Consider the following 23,212-nt stretch of genomic DNA (forward strand, 5'->3'; position numbering starts at 1 on the left):
TTCCATTGCAGCTCTGCAGGGTGCTAAGCGTTTTACCTTTGTTAAAGGGTGAGGACAGCATTGCACCTGATCCCACCCTTTTTCTTCATGGTGGAAAGTTCACATAAGAGGTCCATGAAAGTTTGTTTTTGGGGTTGAATCTTCCTGTTACATAGGTCACCCGGCTGTCAGAGGTTCGCTAGGAACCACCCCTAAGCCTGGCTGCAGGGGTGGGTCCTGTTAACATTCTTGTTGAAGTTCTCTGATTCCTTAATTGAACCATTATGGGAGAGCTTTGAATCAGTTTGTCTGGACCCTCATCTCAAACCAGTTTACACAGGGTAACTCTACCATGGGCAAAAAATTCCAGGCAGGATATCTTTCTAGCAGTCTGTCTACTTGTTTATCATTTGAATACATGGTAAATGGTTTCAAGTGCAGTTTTTGTTAGTTCTGAGATTCATGACTGAGGATCACAAGGTCATGCAATCCCTCCATTGTGATGATGTAATTATTCCAGAAAAAGGTGCATGAACCCCAGGATGTCTTGCAGGAAGGGCTATAAAAGGATGGTGTCTTAGGTTTCTGCTTTGTTCCATTTTGGCCCAGTATTTGAAGATTGAAAGTTGTTTGCATTCGCAATATTGAGGTGGACATAGAACTTCTGATGCTATGACTAGTCTCCTCTTTGGTTTATAATTCATGCTTTCAAGGCATGGGCAAGGTTTTGGAGAGCAAGTACTTGTTTAGCATCAAATTACTGATCTTCAGCATGTAGTGAAGCAATATCAGTGCTGAAGATGATGCAGCTAAGATGAAAATTATTAACACCAAATCGGAGATTGTGGTTCCCACAAATAAGAGTGCAGTGCTCTTTACAAGTGGGGTGGTGGTGGTGGTGAATAGATACTTCAACTTCAGGATTAAGGTGTTTTAGCCCAAAACACTTCTTCTTCCAGCTGCTCCCGTTAGGGGTCGCCACAGCAGATCAACTGTTTCCATTTCTTCCTGTCTTCTGCATCTTGCTCTGTCACACCAACCATCTGCATGCCCTCTCTCACCACATCCATAAACCTTATGTTAGGCCTCCCTCTTTTCTTGTTGCTTGGCAGCTTCATCCTTAGCATCTTTTTCCCAGTATACTCTGCATCCCTCCTCAGCACATGTCCAAACCAACGTAATCTTGCCTCTCTGGCTTTGTCTCCAAACCTTCCAACCTGGGCTGACCCTCTAATATACTTATTCCTAATCCTGTGCATCCTCGTCACATCCAGTGCAAATCTTAACATCTTCAGCTCTGCCACTTCAAGCTCTGACTCCTGCCTTTTTGTCATTGCCACTGTCTCCAACCTATATAACATAGCTGGTCTCACTACCCTCTTGTAGACCTTCCCTTTCACTCTTACTGGTACTCGTCTGTCACAAATCACTCCTGACACTCTTCTCCACCCACTCCATCCTGCCTGTACTCTCTTCTTCACCTCTCTTGCACACTCACCATTACTCTGAACTGTTGATCTCAAGTACTTAAACTCATCCCCCTTTGCCACCTCTACTCCCTGCATCCTCACCATTCATCTATCCTCCCTCTCATTCACACACATATATTCTGTCTTAGTCCTGTTGACCTTCATTCCTCTTCTCTCTAGAGCATTCTCCACCTCTCCAAGGTCTCCTCCACCTGTTCCCTACTCTCACTACAGATCACAATGTCATCTGCAAACATCATAGTCCACTGGGACTCCTGTCTGATCTCATCTGTCAACCTGTCCATCACCATTGCAAATAAGAAAGGGCTCTGAGATGGTCCTTGATGTAATCCCACCTCCACCTTAAACGCATCTGTCAATCCCACCACAGACCTCACTGCTCTCACACTACCCACGTACATATCCTGTACCACTCTTACATACCTCTCTGACACTCCCGACTTCCTCATACAATACCACAACTCCTCTCTAGGCACCCTGTCATATGCTTTCTCTAAATCCACAAAGACACAATGCAACTCCTTCTGACCTTCTCTGTACTTCTCCATCAACACTCAGAGCAAACATTGCATCTGTAGTGCTCTTTCCTGGCACAAAACCATACTAATGATCACTAATCATCACCTCCCTTCTTCACCTAGCTTCCACTACTCTTTCCCATAACTTCATGCTGTGACTGATCAGTTTAATCCCTCTAGTTACTACAGCTCTACACATCACCCTTATTCTTAGAAATCGGTACCAAAACACTTTTTCTCCATTCCTCAGGCATCCTCTCACTTTCCAAGATCTCATTAAACAATCTAGTTAAAAACTCCACTGCCATTTTACCTAAACACCTCCATGCTTCCACAGGTATGTCATCTGGACCAGCAGCCTTTGCGGTCTTCATCCTCTTCATAGCTATCCTTACTTCCTCCTTGCTAATCCACTGCATTTCATGATTCACTATCCACACATTATCCAACCTTCTCTCCCTCTCATTCTCTTCATTCATCAACCCCTCAAAGTACTCATCTGCTCAACACACTCCTCGCTTGTGAGTACATTTCCCTCATTATCCTTTATCACCCTTAACTGCTGCACATCTTTACTAGCTCTTCCCCTCTGTCTAGCCAATCGGTACAGGTCCTTTTCTCCCTCCTTAGTGTCCAACATCACTCTATCCGACACTCTTTTCACCTCCAAAACACTCTTAGCATACTGTTCCTTTAGGATAATGCCTACGCCATTTCTCCTTCCATCCACACCATGATAAAACAATTTGAAACCGCCACCGTTACACCTAGCCTTGCTCCCCTTCCATCTGGTCTCTTGCACACACAATATACCAACCTTCCTTCAGTCCATCCTATCCGCTAGCTCTCTCCCTATACCAGTCATACTGCCAACATTCAAAGTTCTGACCCTCACTATCACAATCCTAGCCTTTACCTGCCTTCGGGCATGCCTTTCCTCCTTTTCTCCTCCTTCGGCCAACAATAGCCCAATTTCCGCCAGCACCCTGTTGGCCAACACTACTGGTGGCGGTCGTCATTAACCCTGGCCTCAACCAATCCGGTATGTATTTCTGTACTGTTGTCTGCATGTATGAGTTGGCAAAATTTTACGCCGGATGCCCTTCCTGACGCAATCCTCCCCATTTATCCGGGCTTGGGACTGGCACAAAGAAATGCACTGGCTTGTGCATCCCCAGTGGCTGGGTTTAGCCCAAAATGCTATTAACCTCAATTCATAGGTTCATAGGTAGGTACTAGGCTATCGGCCCAAGGGCCTACGCAAGCCTAGCCAACAAGGTTCCCTGGCTTACGCCACCCAAGAAAGTTATTTTCCTGTGCCACTGTCGAGCAGAGACACAGAAGTGATCCCCGGGGTGTATTTCCTATTTCCTATCCACTCATCAAGATTTTTCTTGGAGTGCTAATGAAGAACTTTGCTTGACATAGATGGGTAGCCTGTTCCAGAGTATGGGAAGTCTCTGGGATAGGAATCTATCCCTCCAGCATGTCCTGTTTATTGTGGTGACAAGGTTTAGGTCCCTAAAGCGTGTAGCTCGGAGGGATTGGGATTTCTTTAGGTGTAGCATGTGCAACAGCTCTGGGTTTGACATAGCTTTATATGTTAGGCAGAGATCACCTCTGAGTAGGCGATATGCTACGGAGTAAAGCTGGAGGTTTTTGAGGCGGTCAGGGTAGGGCATTTGAGTCCAGTAATCCTCTTTGTGAGGTACTTCTGTGGCCTTTCCAGCTGCTGCAGATGTCTTGTGAGGTACATTCCAAAAGGGGTGTTGTACTCTATAGTGGGTCTAATGAGTGTCGAGTAGAGGGGAAAGATGACCTCTTTTTTTCCTGGATGAGAACCCTTTTATGATGTGTGCCACGTAGAAGGACTTCCTGACTGCTGTGGCGGTGTGACTATCAAAGGAGAGACTACTGTCCACCTGGGTCCGAAGGTCTCTTATCACGCGTTTGGTGTTAAGTAGATTGCTGCCTATGTGGTAGTTCATGGGTACAGAGTTTTTACCAAAGGGGATGACACTGCACTTTTTGGCATTGAGCTTGAGGCCATGGCTCTGACACCAGGCATCTGTCTCAGAGAGGCCCTTCCGTAGGATGTTCATACTGAAAGTCCATAATATGACTAATAGTTAGACAAGTTGAATTTTGGATAACTGTTAAACAGATGCAGAGTAGAACCAGATGATAAGATCAAAGATTCAGGCAAAAGAAATGAGGTTAATTAACAGGTTTGCTGGGCTCCATCTCAAACTGCAGAAATAGATTTTATCCTTGCATACTTCCAGTTCCTGTAGTAGTTTGCAATCACTCCCACCTGCAGTGGGAGGAGAAACCATCCCCAGATTCATAATCTGTATGAAGATGATATGTGATCCTCCAGTTTAAAGTGACACACAGGAAATGATTCCAGAACCTTGTTACTAACTTCCCTTTTTAATGTTCTGCATTTCTTTGAGACTTTTACTCTAGCCATCATACACTTTGATATGGGGCACGCTGTAGTATTGTATGCATTATGTTGCTTAACAAGAGTGATTTAATCTCTCTGGGAGAAGTGTAAAAGCATCTTTCACGTTGTCATGCACCATTTAACTAATCCTTTATTATTTTACTTGACATTTGTTTACCAGAAAAGTCTGACTGAGATAATATCCCATTTTTAGCAGAGACCTGGGGAGAAAAGCTCCAAGTTGGCATAATATGGTTACAGTTAAAGTTATTACAAAGGATAATACAGAAGAATGATATTAACCAAGTAAAAATTCAGCTCATAGAGTGTGACCCTATACATACAGTGCAGTGGCGGATCCAGGAATTTACAAAAGGGGGGGTCGCAGTCTGGTTAGTTGAGTACCAGGCTGGGGGTGGGAAATTGGGACACTGGGCTTGGTGGTTGTGGAAAGATCACCTTAAACTCTGACATCATGTGTGAAAGACTACAATATACACTCGGTTATACATGATGTTGCTGTGGATTTGGTTCATAGGCGTTTCCTAGGCTGATGACCACAAGGGCATTTTTAAGCCTAGCCATGCATCCCAAATCTCTAACAAGTTAAAACACTCTTGATAAGTGTAAGCATGACCCTGGGAGAGGAACCATTTACAGGTTACCTGTGTCCATTTAAGACACAGGTGCCAAATCAGGGATGCATTTCTATTTTCCCATCCAATTGTCCAAGGTGCACTTGAATTGGGTTAGGGAGGAACTCTGCTTCACATAAATGGGGAGCCTGTTCCACAGATTGCATAGTCTCTGGGATACATATCTATCTCTCCAGCAGGTCCGATTTATATCACAGGCAAGGTTTATATCACAGGCAAGGTTCAAGTCTTTAGAATGGGTAATTCTGGTGCTGTTTGTTTTGTGGATATGCAGGAGGTCCATCAGAGTGGGGTCTTACAATGCCCTGTATGCTAGGCATAGATCTCCCCTCAAAAGCCTGTAGGAACAGAATACAGGGATAGGGCCTTCAGGTGGTCTGCAAAAGATGTTTTAATTACACCCTGTATTCTTTTAGTGAGGAACCTCTGTGGACGTTCTAATTGTTGGATATGCCTGGTTAGGTACATACCAAAGGGGTCATTGTACTCAATGATAGGTCTGATGAAAGCTGAATACAGTGGGACAACGACTTCCTTGGACAAGTTGTGCAACATAGAATGATTTCCTCACCACTGTAAACATGTGATGATCAAAGGCTAGATTACTATCTGTGTGTGTAGACACATGATGATCAAAGGCTAGATTACTGTGTGTGTGTATCTGTGTGTGTAGACACATGATGATCAAAGGCTAGATTACTGTGTGTGTGTGTCTCTAAGTCCCTAACTACTGGGTCAACTTGAAGGGGTGTGTTTTCAATATAATAGTTACTAGGGATGGATGATTTCCCAAAGGATTCTATTATGCATTTCTTGGCTTTTAGTTTTAGTCCATGGCTCTGACACCAGTTGTTTGTTTGTGTGAGCCCCTCCTGGAGAACATTTGTGTCAGTGTGAGATTCAGTGATGGCTCCTAATTTGCAATCATCTGGAAATTTAGTCAGCCACAGACCATTGACATTGGCCTTGACTTCTGAGAAGTAAATGCCAAACAGGAGCAGTCCAAGGACTGATCCCTGAGGACTCCACTTGTGACTGGCCTCTTTGTAGAGGTAGATACCCCAGTTCTAACTTCCTGGGTCCTGTCTATGAGCCAGTTGAATATCCACCAGATGACATGTGAGATTGTACCTAACCTCTTGAGTTTGTCAACAATGCACGAGAGGGTATTTTGCCAAATGCCTTGACCAGGTCAAGCTAGGCAGTGTGAATGATTTTGCCCTCATCCATTGCTTTGGTGACCTTCTCAAAGAAGTCCACCTGGTTAAGTAGGCATGATCTGGCCTTGACAGAACCAAACTGGGTTAGGTGTAGTGTCTGGAGGTTTACTATATCTCTATTGATCATCCCCATGATAATTCTTTCCATGGCTTTACATATAAGACTAGTGAGACTTGTGGGTCTGTAGTTTCCCAGGTCTGTAGATGGCCCACCTCTGTGCAGAGGGATGACTGTTGCCTTTCTGAAGCACTAAGCCTGTTTGGAGGCTACAGTTAATTCCAGAGGCCCTGATAGGTTATGTTTCATGCTATTTCGAAGGCATCCTGGAATATTGTCTGGGCCCATTGATGCAGTGTTATTGGTCTTAGACAGCATTAAGGACGTGTTCCCTAGTGATAGTAGGGGGAGTTGTATTTAATATTTCCTGAGGAAGGTTGAAGGGGAGAGAGTGGTAAAGTTGGAAATGAATTTATCAGCCAGGAGGTTTGCTATATCTTCTGGCTCCGTATAGGTGGCTACATTCTAGGTGGCTACATTCACAACGAGCTCTGCACACAATTGTGTATTGCCTTTGAGGTTGCAGACATAGCTAAAGAATGTTTTGTAGTTATACTTGGCCTGGGTGGACAAACGTACCTCAACTTTGGCTTTGGTAGACTTTATTTGTCCTCTGAGTTGTTTGTTTAGTTTGACGAGTGCTTTTATGCTACTGGGTGCTGCACCTCTTAATCTTTGCCATGATTTTCTTCCTCCTGTTATACAGCCTATTGATTTTGTGATTCCACCAGGGTGGCTTGTGTTTTGATTTAGTTCTGTACTTCTTCCTGGTAGGTACAGCTGCTTCTGTGCAGCTATTAACCTGCTTGTACAGGGTTTCCGTGAACAGTTCTGTATAGGCAGAAGTGTTCTCAGGGTTTACGGGGGCTTGAAATCTTGCCAGGTTCTCACTTAATAACAGGAAGTTAGCCTTAGAATAGTTCCTGAATATTCCCGGTTGAGCTGGGGGTCCAGGTTTATTGTTACTTCAAAGAAGAGTATTTTGTAGTCTAACCTTACCAGGAAAGGCATTACAGTAGGGGGTGTGCAGCAGTTTCCCATATTAGTGAGGACCAGATCCAGTATGGTTGCACCCCTGGTTGGTGTATTGACTATCTGGTTCAGGGAGTTTGTGTTTACAAAATCCAGGAATCTCTGTGCATGTATGTTTGGTGTCATGTAGGATTCCCAGTTAATAGTGGGGTAATTACAGTCACCCATGAAAATGGTATTCGGTTGGATGGTTAGTGTTTCTAATACATTTAAATACATGTATGGGTTTCTTGGGTCATGGAAGGGGACCTGTAGCTTGCAAGGAAGTGGTACTGGATTTTGATGTGAACATGGAGCATCTCACATGCATTGTCCTGTTTGACCAGCCTTGAAGTATATTTATTTGGATGTAGATGGAGATACCTCAGCCTTTAGTCCCTGCCTGTCAAGTAGCTGGCCTAAATATGTGGAAGACATAACCTTGCACTGTTGGTGTGCTCTCCATGGCTTTAAACCATGTCTCAGTAGATTTTGTTCCAGTCATCTCCCCTGGACCCTCACACCATTGGCTGTAACTGCCTTTAAATAACTGACCTGTTGAATGTAATGTATTAGAACGAGAGCACTCCTCCATCTACTTGCTTTACTGAATAAACTACTTGAAAGTCCAAGAAGGTGTCTCTATTCCTCCCACAGGGAGGGTATCTGATAAGGAGTCCCCCAGATCTGCTAGCTAAAGTGATTTTTATCTGGACTAATCCTTTGGTCTCTGTTTCTTGTTAGTCCTCTCTCCACTGGGTCACAAGTGGGATACCAGACCTGACTTGAGCTTTCTGGATTACCTCTAGTCTCAGATGTCATTTAGTCACATTAATATATTTGCCTGACATGCTGCTAATGTTTCCATGTCTCCAAGGACTCCAAGCTGTGGTGGGTCATATGTTAGTCTCAAACACATAATTAATGTACTTCTCTGCACACTTTTCTTAAAATAGCATATCCTCTTATGTATCCTTATTTTCATTCATTCATTTCACGTTAACTAGAAAGTCCCTTAAGCAAAGGACTATTGCAGTATAAGATTACACAGCAGAAGGCACACAGTTTCAGACTAAGTGATTATGTATATGGCGGTTACTAAAGAAAGCTGCATTGCTACATGGGTATGTGTAAATACAATAATTATCACTGAAGGACTAGTACAGAATTTGGAAGTTGGATTCCTTACACACATTGCAATTTTACTTTACTTGCTTTTTTATTTACTTCTACAATGATTACAGATATTGAAATAAAATAGCACAAACACGAATAGCCATTTGCAAACCAAACAACACAGTCTGACGGTGAAAACAGACAGCATGAGCAGAAAACCTATCTGCCCTTGAAAGCCACATTCATTGCAATGGCATAAAACCACATTCAAAGAAAATGCAGTGGAGGATTAAGTTTACCTTTAGGCCATTTTCAAGCCAAAGGCTCCTTACACACATTTTTACAGCCATACATACATGTTTGTGTTCTTTGATTCACCGTCCTGATTGTATTAAATTATATTCCTTGCATAATACAGCACACTTGTTAGAATGTGGTTTAAATCTGAAGTTTTGAACATTCTAGTAAGCAATGAAACAAAACATATGAACCAATAATGACAAAACTACCCATTTCAAAATTTTTCAACAATAAAAGGCCACTCGGACATCTGTCATCACAATCCACCAATATCAGTTGATAAGTACAATCTCTGCAGAAGTAAAATAAGAGGTTGCTACTGGCAAACAACTTTACACTTCAGTGCTTCATCTACAAATACAGTGCCTGTTGCCCTTGAAGAATTAATTGCCAATGTAACATTAAGAAAAAAAATTGGTAAGCTGGTAATATAATAATATAGGACTGACAAACCGACAAGTATGCATCTCATACAAAGGAGGACACACCCAGGAGTGCAGAACCCCTATCCCCCCTGAAAATGCACCAAATAATCAGCACTCCATCCACATGGTGTGGGAGTAGAATCCACAGCCTTCTGTACCAAGGGCAATTGCACTACTAACACTGCTTTCAAATTCTACAGCACAGTGACTGCCATTTGCTAAACAAAACAGTTAGTTGCATATTGAAAACGGACTTCACATGAGCAGCAGTAAATTTCTCTTTCCTTGAAATTCACAGTTCCATGAAAATGTAATGAAATTCACTCATAATCCCTTGAAAATGCACTGAAACACACTCCCTGAAAATGTATTGAAACTCAAACTCACAATTCTGTCAGCATTCTGGTAGTTAGTCTAGAGGATTCAGGCTGTTGTTTCCTGTAACCAAGTTATAGGGTCAAGCCTGATCAAGTTAATTGACTAATCTGCCCCTCCCCAACTAGGGCATTACATACCATATCTCCATACCTGTTAGCCTCTTAGTACAAGAAATCTGGACAAAGCCTAAAATAATGGAGATACAATGGTCCAAAAATAGGGATAGATTTTAAATATTTTTCGTTTTAACTTAGAAAGTTGCTAGAATAACAGGATTTGTGTTAGCATGCATTTTTTGAAGGATATGAAGGCTGAAACTCATACGTCATTATTTAGTGACTTTAGTCCTCTCTGAATTTCCAGAAAACCACAAATTTTATGAGGAATTAGCCAAAAATATGTGGCAAAAAATCTGGTCAGTTGGGAGGTATGTTAAAAACGGATACTGGCTATTGCTCTTGTCACCCCTATAGTGCCTTTTTTAGGCAAGGTTCAAATGACAAATTTACCATCATAACAGGAGCAGGCAAGCAAAAACTGAGGGTAATGCTACTCAATGCTAGAAGTCTAAATCTCAAAATGCACTCACTCGAGACACTCCTTAAAATGGAGAACATCGATATTTGTGCAGTGACTGAGACCTGGTTCAAGGCTCCAGAGAGCACCCCTGCACTACCAGGCTATAACTCATACCACACTTTTCGGCCATATAACCTGAACCGTAACACCATAGGTGGAGGTGTCCATATTCATTAAGGACATCCACACCTCCAGGCTAGTTGCTCAGCATAATGCACCCGAGGTTATTCAAGTGCAACTAACTCTGGGCAAAACTGCAATCCGAATTATAGCTGCAAACACCCTAATAATGGGTGATTTCAACTATCCCACCATTAACTGGGAAAACTACTCATGTAACAACTCCGTCGCTCAACGCTTTCTGGAATTCATAAATTCCAATGCCCTGGATCAACTTATCCACACCCCCACCAGGGACAAAAATACCCTAGACCTAGTCATTACCAATACGAGTGACCAGTGTTCCACACCTGAAGTCAACTCCTCGTTGGTCCGATATGACCATAAGCTAATCACCCTAGATATCCACATCCCGCCCCCACCCCCCATTAAGAAAACCATGGTAAAGAATTTCTCCAAAGCCAACTTCATGCTGCTTAAGACAGAAGTGGTGAACTTCATGACACCCATGCAGATGGACAATACAGTTACGACTGCTGAATCCTACACAAATGCACTCTATAAGCACTTACACAAGTGCATGGATCTTGCTATCCCAAATAGAACCAAGACACTCTCCTCCAAAAAAAGGAAGCCAATCTGGTGGTCCCCTGCCATAAACAAACTGTACAACAGAAGGAAGAAACTGTTGCAAAAGAGAGTGAAATCCCATGAGTGGAGGAGCTCCCTGGTTAGCCTCAGTAAGAAGCTGAGATCCCTTATAAGATCCTCCAAGGCTAGCTACGAAAACAAAATTGCCACTGATTCGAAGGACAACAACAAAGCATTCTACAGCTATGTAAAGAATCTCAATGGCAACACCCAGATCTGCTCTGGGTTACAGCACAACAGCATGAAAATTACAGAACCAACTGATATTGCCAACATCCTGGAAGAAAGGTTCAGTGCTAACTTTACCACCCTCTCACCCCCTAAAGGGCCCTTATCTATACAGGAAGAATGCAGAGTCCCTGTAATCACAACTACGTGGGTAAAAGCTGCAATCTCTAAAGCCAAAAACACAGCATCTATGGGACCAGACAACATCCCAGGCTGCGTTTTACATGAACTTCAGAATGAACTGGCTACCCACCTAAGCACCATGTTCAGACATAGCCTCACATCAGGCTATGTGCCCACTCCACAAAGGGGGAGCCACCACTGATCCTGGGAACTATTGCCCTATTAGCTTGACGAGCCTGGTCTGCAAGGCCATTAGCACTCCAAGAAAAATCTTGATGAGTGGATGGGAAATAGGAAATACACCCCGAGGATCACATCTGTGTCTCTGCTTGACACTTGCACAGGAAAATAACTTTCTTGGGTGGTGTAAGCCAGGGAACCTTGTTAGCTAGGCTTACTTAGGCCCTTGGGCCGATAGCCTAGTACCTACCTATAACCTTATGAACCTATGAACACACATGGATCTATGTCAGAACATTTACTTTTCAGAAAGTTGAACTTCATATGGTCAAGATCATATGATCAACTTTCTAAAAAGTCAAATGACACAAAACAGCAAAAATCTAGGATTCTGCATGGGAGCAACCCCCCTGAAGCCTCCCACACCCCCTGCATATTATATGTGTGAATGTGATTCAAAAACCCAATGTAACTATGTATAAAACAACACACTTAACGGTTTTGTGCGTGAGGAGTAGGCATTGATCTGACTGGAACAACAGTAAAAATATTATCATCTTACTGGACTACTATTTGAATTCTGACCAAACAAAATTTGAAACTAAATTATGCATTTAAAAGTATATTGGAAAAACAATTAAAATCCAGTTGATTAAGAATGTGATTCAAAAAAACAATTTAAACTATTAACATCAGTAATGACAAAAGGTAAAGTTGTTCATACTTTACTGTCTTTCACTGGTATGAAACATTTGCTCACCTTTAATCTTTAAACTGTGTGATTTTGCAGCTTTGAAGAATAAATAATCTTCTGATGGAAGAAGTTTTAAAATGTCATTCTGTCAGTCAATAAACCTGATGGCTCATAAGCCTATACAAATCAACATTAGCTGTATATAAGTAAACACTGTTTAATGGGGTTTATTGCTAAACATAAAGAGTGGCACAGATTTTAATTATAACTCTCAGTGGGCAGCTGTTGGCATCTGAAGATAAACCACAGAAGTCTGTAAATGGTTAGGCTGGGGACGCAAGGAGCTTTTTTAACTACTATTTAGCATTGCTGACACACTTGTCATACACTAGCTAAATAAAGCCTTTCCAGATAGAAATTACCTTTTAATGCAGGCAGCAATGACTGCTCTTTCTTTTCCTCACATTTATCGCATTCGCTGAAGTTCAACATAAAGACATATAGAAATACTCAAACCAAAACCATGGCCAGTGCCACCTTACCAGTCTTCTTATTTCTTCATATGCCTTGTGGCTATACAAATCGACTTCCACAAACATATTATTTTGTAGGTACCAAATGGACAGGTGCAGTTTCAAACATAAGTCAAAGAAATGCACTGCTGTCATATGGAGAAAAATAAAACTTTGTTAATTATTCGCCTCACTCAGGCTGCAGCAGGATATGCCGGCGGAACGGATAGCTTAAATTCAGCGCCCAAGTGTTGAACTTGTTCCACTTCCGTGGTGGCGTGTGTGTAGCGCACGCATGGTTCTCCTTAAAGGAGAAGACACTACCATGCGGTGTTGAGAAGTTTTTTTTAAAATTCAACATGTTCACTTCCGTGGTGGAGTGTGTATGGTTCTCCTTAAAGGAGAAGACACTACTGTGCGGTGTTAAGAAGTTTTTTAAAAATATATTATTAAAATAGTGCAGACAGTGCATTTTTTAATTGAGTTCCAAACAGCTTTAAAAAGGGGGCGGTGTGCGCCCCTGCCTAAATCCGCCACTGCAGTGGATATAAAAAGTTTACACATCCCTGTAAAAATGCCAGGTTTTTGTGATATAAAAAAAAATGAGACCACAACAAATCAGTTCATAACTTTTCCCACCCTTAATGTGACCTATAACCTGTACAATTCAACTGAAAAACAAACAAATCTGTTAGGGGAAAAAATATAAAAAAATAAAAAACGTACAATATGCTGGTTGCATAAGTCTGCACACCCTTAAACTCTCTTTTTTGTGTGCACACCCTTAAACTAATACTCTGTTGAAGCACCTTTTGATTTAATTACAACATTGTCTTCTTGGGTACACACCTGCCATCAATTAAAGAGACTCTGAACAACCCCAAATAAAGTTCAGCTGTCCTAGTAGGATTTTCCTGACATCTACTCAATTGTCTGCTACAGCAAAAGCCATGGTTCACAGAAAGCTTACAAAGCATCAAAGGGATCTCATTGTTGAAAGGTATTAGTCTGGAGAAGGGTACAAAATAATTTTTACAGCATTGGATATACCATGGAGCACAGTGAAGACAGTCATCAAAAAGTGGAGAAAAAATGGGACAACAGTGACATTGCAAAGAACTGGATGTCCTTCCAAAATTGATGAAGAGACTATGAAAACTGGTCAGGGAGGCTGCCAAGAGACCTACAACCAACACTGAAGAAGCTGGAGGAATTTCTGGTAACTACTGGTTGTGTACTACATGTGGCAACAATCTCCCATATTCTCCATATGTCTGGATTATGGTGTAGGGTTGCAAGACGGAAGTCTTTTCTTACACAGAAAAACATCCAGGCCCAGCTAAAAGTTGCAAAACAATACATAAAGTCTCCCAAAAGCATGTGGGAAAATGTGTATGGTCTGATGAGACCAAGGTTGAACTTTTTGGCCACAATTCCAAAAGGTACCTTTGGCACAAACACAACACTTCGCATAACCAAAAGAACACCATCCCCACGGTGAAGCATGGTTATGGCAGTATCATGCTTTGGGATTGCTTTTCTTCAGCTGGAACTGGGGCTTTATTCAAGGTGGAGGGAATTATGAACAGTTCAAGTACCAGTCACTTTTGTCCAAAAACCTTTGGGTGTCTGCTAGAAAACTGAAGATGGAAGAGGAATTTTACCTTTCAACATGAAAATGACCCCAAGCATACATCCAAATCAACAAAAGAATGGCTTCATCAGAAGAAAATTAAAGTTTTGTAATAGCCCAGCCAGAGCCCGGACCTAAATCCAATAGAAAATATGTGAGGTGACCTGAAGAGGGCTGTGTACAAGAGATGCACTCACAATCTGACCGATTTGGAGCTCTTTTGCAAGGAAGAGTGGGCAAATATTGCCAAGTGAAGATGTACCATGCTGATAGACTCCTGCCACAAGAAGACAGAATGCTGTAATTAAATCAAAAGGTCTTCAACATAAGGTGTGCACACAAAACTAATTATTAGTTTATTAGTTTAAGGGTGTGCACACTTAATTCAACCAGCATATTGTATGCTTTTTTTATTTTTTTTATATTTTTTTCCCCTAACAGATTTGTTTGTTTTTCAATTGAATTGTACAGGTTATAGGTCACATTAAAGGTGGGAAACGTTTTGAAATGATTTATTGTGGTCTCATTTTTTATGTCACAAAAACCTGGCAGTTTAACAGGAGTGCTTTTTTATATCCACTGTACATAGTCCAAATATTTGGACAACTAAAACAAGTTGAAAAAGAACAATGCCAAATAGATGTAGTGTTGACAAGCTGCAGTTCATAGAGATGATGTTAAGTACACTGAGTACCCTCTTTGGGACAGCGATGAGTAGGTAATATAGCCTATGCAAAAGAAATATGATCTTTGTCTAAGAAATAGACTTTGACTATGTTCAGGCAGAAGGAATTAGTAAATTATGCTGGAGGTCAAAGGAGGGAGGGACTAGTTCAGCCTGGGGTAGTGCAGGAGCAGAGCCAGGTTTTATTTTGTTAATCTTTCAGTAGTAGTTTGAAGTTGGAGAGATTAGAGGTAGATCTAATGTGCAGAAGGATAGAACTCCATTTTTAGCAACAAGAGTAGGAGTTAAGACTTTGGCTGGAGGATTTGTGGAGTTTATATGTGCTGAGAAGGTGTTTCTCATTAGATTGAAGTAGTCTGTTAAGGTGATAGAAATGGAGAATAGGAGTAAAGGCAGGGCAGTCATTGGCTTTGTGAATAATGTTGTGTGTGGAGACCAGCTGTATGTAATCTAAGTGGTGAGGCCGCTCAAGACAATTCAAAGTCTTAAGGGCAATACAGTGGTGACTGTGGTTTTGTTTTAGTGGCAAATTTTGCAGCCTTATTCTAGCATGCTTCCAGCTTATTTTTAACTGTAGCCTGAAGGTTAGTTAGGATGTGAAGAGATGATAGGTGGTGGCAAGAGTGGTTTTGGTGGTGTTGCTAAGGAGGTCTGTAAGCCTATAAGAGCATTCCTAATTTTTGGTAAGTCCTTTTTGTTATTTTGAACATGCAGGTCAAATTTAAGGGTTATATCTATAACCACTTCAAGAAGTTTTGTATGGAAGATGACTACATTTTCAATTTTGTTTAGTGAAACAATTTTGAAATTTGCTTTTTTCAGATGATAAAGCATCCCTGGTTAAAATGGTTTAATTATAGGAATGTATGTGGTGCCTGGACCTAGTAATACTTATAATGTGATGCCTCCCTTATTCAGGAGGAAAACTGAAAGCTTAAGTATGCAGTGGCACAAAAATTTGTCCATCTCTTTAGTAAACAAAATAACACAAGACATAGAACAGAATGGTACTTATTTGGACTTCTTCTAGAAACAGTTGATGGCAAAAATCTCTAAACACAGTGCCATGCACCAGTAGTGCAGTTTCTTGCATGAGGGGATTTGCCTTCACATCTCCATGCTTGAATATACTAATTTCATTGTTGCACAACTGTGGGTAAAGGAGAAATGTCCTGTAAGGGCTACACAAATGATAGTCACAGCCTCAGTATTACAATGGACAACATGGTTGGAAAAATGGGAGACCATATTCCAAAGTATTTGCTCTGTGTGTCTTATTTATTTATATATATATATATATATATATATATATATATATATATATATTTACACTATACAATCGAAATGTCAAATTTCAGTATTTCGAGACTGAATAGTCGAAAACCCACAAACACGAAAACCCACAATCATGAATACCACAACCGCGACCATTCACACACACACACACACACACACACACACACACACACACACACACAGCAAGACATAATCACACACACATACACCCACCTAACTAAATAAACTTAACACACAGAAACACACCTAACCTACCTATAAGCAGGGGGGCAAGCGCCCCTACACCCCCCCACCCATATATTCTAACTCAGAGGTCGCACTAAACACACAAAAAAACACCACCACACACACTCACACACACTAAAATCCCTACCCAATATCCTCAAACACTTACCTGAAACCCCAGATAAATCCACAAACTGCACCACACGTAATGAATGCAACACCATGATAACGGTGGATTCGCCATTTCCAGATTCAACCCTTCTGCATTCGGCATAGTGTAGTTTCGAATAACTGCACACATATACATATATATATATATATATATATATATATATATATATATATATATATATATATATATATATATATATATACACACACACACACACCAGAGTTCTCTTTGGAATCTGTTCCCCACTGTAAGCCTACTTTATAGGCAGGCCTTCCACTGGAGTAGGTCACTTACACTGACAGCAATTCTTTTGGAATCTGGCCCATAAGATTAGCAAAATGGGATCAGAAAGATAAAACATTAGATGCATTTCTACTATTCAGAGAGTTTATCTGAACTTGTCATAACCGTAATAGCAAGGGTTTTTTGTTTAAAACATTTATACAAACTACTTGAGTAAAACAAGCTCTACATAAATTCATTGTATACCTGTCTTTTTTTTTTTTTTTTTTTTTTTTATCACTTCTTGCATAATGTAATCTTTGAAAAAGTTATTTCTGGATAACTCCTGCATTCGTTCCTAATGAATGTTTGCTGGTTAACAAACATTAAGAAAATGGAAAAACAGAGAGACATGGGTTTAGACTTACTCTGCATTTCCAGAATTTTGCAGAATGTCTAGATTTTTGCGCCATATTTTTGTTTTCTTCCTCATACAATTTGAAGATTTCTGACAAATCGTTAAAGATTGAAGTCACAGTATTTATCAGACTAACAGATGTATAAATAAGTCATTACCTTTCGTTTTAAAGTATCAGCAACGTGTGTGTGATTTGTTTCTTTAATGTATCTCCTTTTAATGCTAAATAGTAATGAAAAGCTTGAACTGTGTTATCAAAAATTAAATTCCGAGCTGTCTTTATTGTCATATCTATAGACCACAGGATGCTATTAAAGAAAATACTGCATTAATTTTTAGTTATTAAAAAGTTGTGTTGCTTTCTTTCAAAGGTTCTTTTGGAGATATTATGAAAATTGACACTACTGGTGCTTCCTCAATAACTGCAAAAGCTAACCATCTTTCACCTGGTAAGATTATTACTGCAACAAATGGATTAGTCCAGTGATATTGCCCCATATTACATCTATTAATGGTGTCTGCTACACAGAATGTATTTTTTACATATGTGATAACATGTGCACATGCCATTTGCCTCAAGTAATCCTTAAAACCTTCCAATGTCAGTTCTACTGTAAACAGAAACTGTTAAGGATTTTAAAAGATGGCTACAAAAGTACTGAATAACATTGTTTCCTGAATGATTGATATTCTAAAGCCAAACTCTTTATTGTGACACTGATCAGTAGATTCAAAAGTTTTGGTTTATGGTTTTGCATCAGAAAGAACATATGCAGTATTGAAACATTTTGCAGTTCTAAGTTAAACTAGTTTGTTTAATTTCTGATGGTGTGTGTGTGTGTGTGTGTGTGTGTGTGTGTGTGTGTGTGTGTGTGTGTGTGTGTGTGTGTGTGTGGCATGCGTGCATGTGATTCCAATTGTTTCCCCCATAGCTGATGTTTCAAGTACTCTTACTATTATCTCTTGGTTTTCTTAATTTTCTTTAAGAAACATGTAAGATGTCCTTGTGTATAGAGAAGTTTAGTCTTTCTTGCTTACCTTGCTACTTTGCCTCTCACCAGGCAAACATTTTAGAAAATGGGTAATGTGATTGCCTAGATGGTGTTATCATTTTCAGCAGCTCTTGTCAACCTGACCACCTACTCTTCATGGCCCCCAGCTGACTTGAGTTTTTTTTTTTCTTGCCTTTCATAGCTCCCCATAACACATTATGAATAGGTCTCTCCTTTCCAGCAGGGAATATCTTAACAGTAAACGCATCTTGTATTTTATGTAGTGTGAACCAACAGACTGTTAACAATCCTATATGACTCCTGATTCTTTTTGATGCACCCAGTGTCTCCAGTGGTGTATGAACTATGCTGGTACTCTCACTGGCCATGTTTGCCCACTTTCATGGTCACATTTATACGGTCTGCTACAGTGTGGTGTTAGATACCTTTATTTTGGAAGCTGTTCCACAGACTGTTAGGAGTTTCTGCTACTGCAATTGCATTTTTGGCATCAATCTGCCCTAGATGGATGAAACAGCATAAGCAGCTCACTGTCGCTATCTTGGCCACTCTTGCCAATCCTTGGTCTGAAAACCTGACACTAGGTCACTGATATCTCATTCAGAGCTCCCCCTTGTGTGCCATGGAGCTAGCATGAATTTTGTTATTCTTAATTTATCACTGTTAACATTTAGTATGTCTGCATTCATCAACAACGCAAGCATACATAGTTTTTACAAGTTTCTGCAGTCCCCTTGGAAGACTGATAACATTACAAAATGACATAGCTAATTTATTAATGGAGTGCTTTTTTTCAAACAGACCAGACAGTAAAATGTTTAATTGTGTATCATTGAAAACACACTTCTGTGAGATTCTCTGTTTTCTGATGGTGGAACTGTTTTATACTCTTAGCCTTTCTTTAAACAGAACTTCACCCTAAAAAAACTAAAAAATGTATACTGCATCATATCTTAATATTTGTTTTAATACTCCTAATAATGAATTGCTCTGTTTTCTATATTTTAATAATTATTATTAATCATTATTCTGTCTCTATTTTTCTCATTCTTCCAGTATGGGATATGGGTCTCTATAATATACAGCTTAGAACAAAAGTTTTTTTTTTTTTTTTTTTGTTTTACTGAATTGCTCTGATCTGTCCTTACTTTAAGCTAGTAAAGGCCTTTCTTATTCTAATTACGCTTTTTTTTTTTCAATACAGAAGAGGCTCACTATCTTGTAAGTTGTGGAAGTTCAACACTCAAAAGTTTTTACTAAGATAAATTACAGCTCCCTGCAAGTTTGGAGCTATGCTTAATTTTCATCGCTGAATTGACAAAAGCAACATTTCTCCAGCCATTACCATTTGTTTACTTAATGCTGAGCGTGCCTCTCAACATCTTAGAGCAAGAAATGTGGACAGAAAAAAATATAAAGTAGGAACAAAGGCCCAAAAATAGGGACACATTTTAAATATTGCTCGTATAAACTTGGGCAGGTGCTAAAATAACGGATTTTACATTAGCATGCATTCTTTTAAAGATATGAAGTCATTAAACTGAAATATCTGTCATTATTCAGTGATGTTAATCCTCAGTGATTTGCCAGAAAACAGCAAGTTTTATGAGGAACAGACCAAACTATGAGGCATAAATCTGGACAATTTGAGAGGCACGGTGCTGAGTACACAGTGTCTGTCCCTTTTTGTCATAAGGAGATTTCTCTAGCAACTTACTCTTGAAGAGTTTCCCAGCTGCTTGTAACATCTTTCTGACCTCAGGAAGACGTGGGCTGAATTTAGAAAGGTTGCAGTGATTTTAAATGTACATTAGTTGTATACCTCACTGTAACTATTCCAGATTCAGAGGCATCCCCATCACAGTGCTTCAACACAAAGACAAACATGACTGTAATGGCCTGTCTCTGCAGTCTAGGGGAGTCTAATGAAGCAGTCTAAGGGTGAGGCATAGGCTAATTAGTCATGTGCTTTCTCCTTCAGAACTACCTATGGTAAGGCATTTACACAGCTGAGCAATATGGAGAATCATTCAGTTCAACAGATTAGCACTTTGGGTCCTGGACACTCGCTGTAATGAACACAGTTCATCTATTAGTACTGGGGAGTTAAGTGGTCAGGTAGTGTTAGGGTGTGTGTCTGTGAATATATGTGCAAGAGTGTGTGTGTCTGCCTGAGTGGTAGCAGTACGGAAGTAGGTATGTGTATTGGTGAATGAAGATATATATATATATATATATATATATATATATATATATATATATATATATGTGTGTGTGTGTGTCTGCATGTTAATCTGTGAGTGCGATCGGGTGGGGAGGGAGCGTGTGGTTTTGTTTGTGGGTTGAAGTGGTTGTCTTACCTCCACACACTCCTAGACCAATGAGCAAAAGCCTGCAACGTTGGGTTGGGGGAAACTAGCCACCAGGGAATGTTTACCTACACGGATCGGGGGAAGCAATTCCTGGGCCAGGGTTTTTCCACTTAGGAGCTTTTCTTAATTTTATTTCAATTTCTGTTACTTCATCCCATTTCATGCCCTATACATTTGAGCTCCTTACTGTTTCTTTTAATGTTTCTCTTCATTCAGCATCTTTATTATGTTTGACAGGATCTTCATAAATGTGCCCATTTCTTTTTTGGTGGTGTTTCTATTCCTTTTGCTTTTGTTTCCAAGCTCTCTCTAAAACTTTTTTGAGTCATCAATGAATTGCTAATGTTTGACTCTTCCTTTATATTTATCTGCATATCTTCTAGTTTTTTCTGCCTATGCTGAAATTCTTAAATTATTATTTGAAATAATACTTGATAGATCATGGTTTGTTTTGATACTGTGCAGTGCTTTTACCATGTCTCTTTCTAAATATGTTTATTTGCTCCCTCTTCTATATTCTAATAGTGGTACTTCTTGTCTTAATTACTATATCGTTTTCGCTATTCAGTTTTTCCATGGTAGCATTTTGTTTCTTCCCTTTCTTTCTCTTATTGCTCTGATCATCTCACATGGTGGAACCTGAGAGCTACTGCTGAATTGAAATTTTAGGCAGTCTCCAGTTTTGTTCTTTTTTTTTTGAGTTCTCTCAGGCAAAGCCTGTGTCAAAACAAACTATTTCTAAGATGATTTGCCATCCTGTAGATGTTCAAGATCCACATTGGGGTTGTACATTTGTATATTGTATATATATATTTGTACAGGGGTTTTTGGTGTGTTGTTCTGTACTTTTTTCTGGTAAGACTTTATCTGTTATTGATTTAACCATACAGTAATATATATCCTATTTATTTTTGTTATAACACAAAAAATTCTCTTATTAGTCCTAATTACTGTGTTCATCTATATTACCAATATTCTAACATTTTGGGTCTTATTTACTTTCTGTAATCTATTTCTTTCATCAGTATATCTATCTATTTCAGTTAAATCAAGCAGCTCTTCCCTTACATCATTTTCTTCTAGACTGAGAGTGCCTTCTTTTCTCTCCATTTCCTGCAAGTATTCTACAGAAAGTTCCAGATTTTCCTGTGTCATATCCTCTTCAGTTGTACCAGGGTCTATATTAGAAGATCAAAACTCCAAAAGAGTGAACACTCTTTAATTGAATGCCAATACCCGAAACCACACAATATCAAAGGTATGGAGCAGTGATTTTTTTTTTTTTTCCCAGGGACAGTATGCGGGATCAGTCCAAGTTAAAGGAGCTCTTATTATAGGCTGTACTAAAGAAAAATGTAGAGGCTGTCCTGGTGCTGAAAGAGAGCTGGAGAATTTCCCCTCTGGTGCTCCCATGGCTTGAAGCGGCTAGATGACTTATAGACTATTCTGTACCTCAGTGACTTCAACTGGCCCATTCAGCGCATCATTCTCCTGATAGGCACATTATAGTGAATTGTCTCCTTACTCCTGGAGGTACATGGGACATTTTACTAGTCAGGATGGATACCTTTTTTGGCAGAGCAGCATCTAGACTCACAGAAGAAACTCTCCAGTTTGTTTTGGATGGGTAGTATTTCCAGTACAAACTTACATGGTTTTCCTTGGTGCCAAAAGCCTGTATGAAACTGTTGACCATTGTGACTAAGCTTTGCAGGAGAAGGTTCTACTGATGTTCCTCTACCTCAGTGACTGGTTCCTGCTAGCCTAATGTAGGGTTTCCCTAGATACTGATGCGGAGTGTTCCTCCTTTTGATATGGTTCCTCGATGGGTGACTAAAAGTGGAAGAAGCCTACCTTGGTCTAGAGGTAGCTTTTCTTCAGGGCAGATTTGGATATTCTCCAGTGTCAGTTATTTCTGTCCTTGTTGTGGGCTCAGGGAGTTATGTCTTTGCCCTCCTGAATGTCGGGGTGCAATACAAAGTCCAGACAAAGACCCTGCTCTGCCTTCTTGACTTGATGGAGTCAAGTGTTCAAATGGTGTCATATACACACCTAGGAGTGTAGATGCTGCAGTGGTGTGTCTTTAGAACTACAGCACCATACTGGAGTCATTCCCATTGCTGCTAATCCTGGCAGAGTAGGCTATCCTACTCTAACTGCTCAAATACATCTCTACTTGTAGTCATATCAGTTGCAGATCTGGGATGGGAAACCCATCTTGGCTCCCACAGAGTGTAGGGGATGTGATTTCCCTTGAAAAGAGGGTACAACATCAGCTGTTTGGAGTACAGGCTATTCTACCTGACCTGAAAGCCTTGGAAATGGGTGATTGCAAGGCTTTCTTCATCTGGTCCTTCAGGTAGACCATCATTTTGAGAATAAGCCAAAAGGTGTATAAGGTTGTATCCCCTATGCAGAGAATTGATACTTCTCTGAAACTGGTCATCTACATGTGCTTAACTCTCTTAGTAGTGAATGAGTTGATGGAT

General features: G+C 40.2%; 1 protein-coding gene across 3 annotated transcripts in view; it reads left to right on the forward strand.

The window, feature by feature from the left end:
* LOC122789648 (lysozyme g-like) overlaps positions 1–23,212 on the forward strand; it is a 296,078-nt gene that overhangs the window by 164,258 nt on the left and 108,608 nt on the right. For all 3 annotated transcript variants that reach the window (XM_044057059.1, XM_044057058.1, XM_044057060.1), the window contains one exon: positions 17,710–17,787. In XM_044057059.1, the coding sequence (XP_043912994.1) occupies positions 17,710–17,787 (78 nt within the window). The remainder of the gene's footprint in view (positions 1–17,709; positions 17,788–23,212) is intronic.

Source organism: Protopterus annectens, chromosome 15.part0 (assembly GCF_019279795.1).
Source record: "Protopterus annectens isolate FY-2018-M chromosome 15.part0, PAN1.0, whole genome shotgun sequence".
In the NCBI taxonomy this organism is placed as follows: Eukaryota; Metazoa; Chordata; order Ceratodontiformes; family Protopteridae; genus Protopterus; species Protopterus annectens.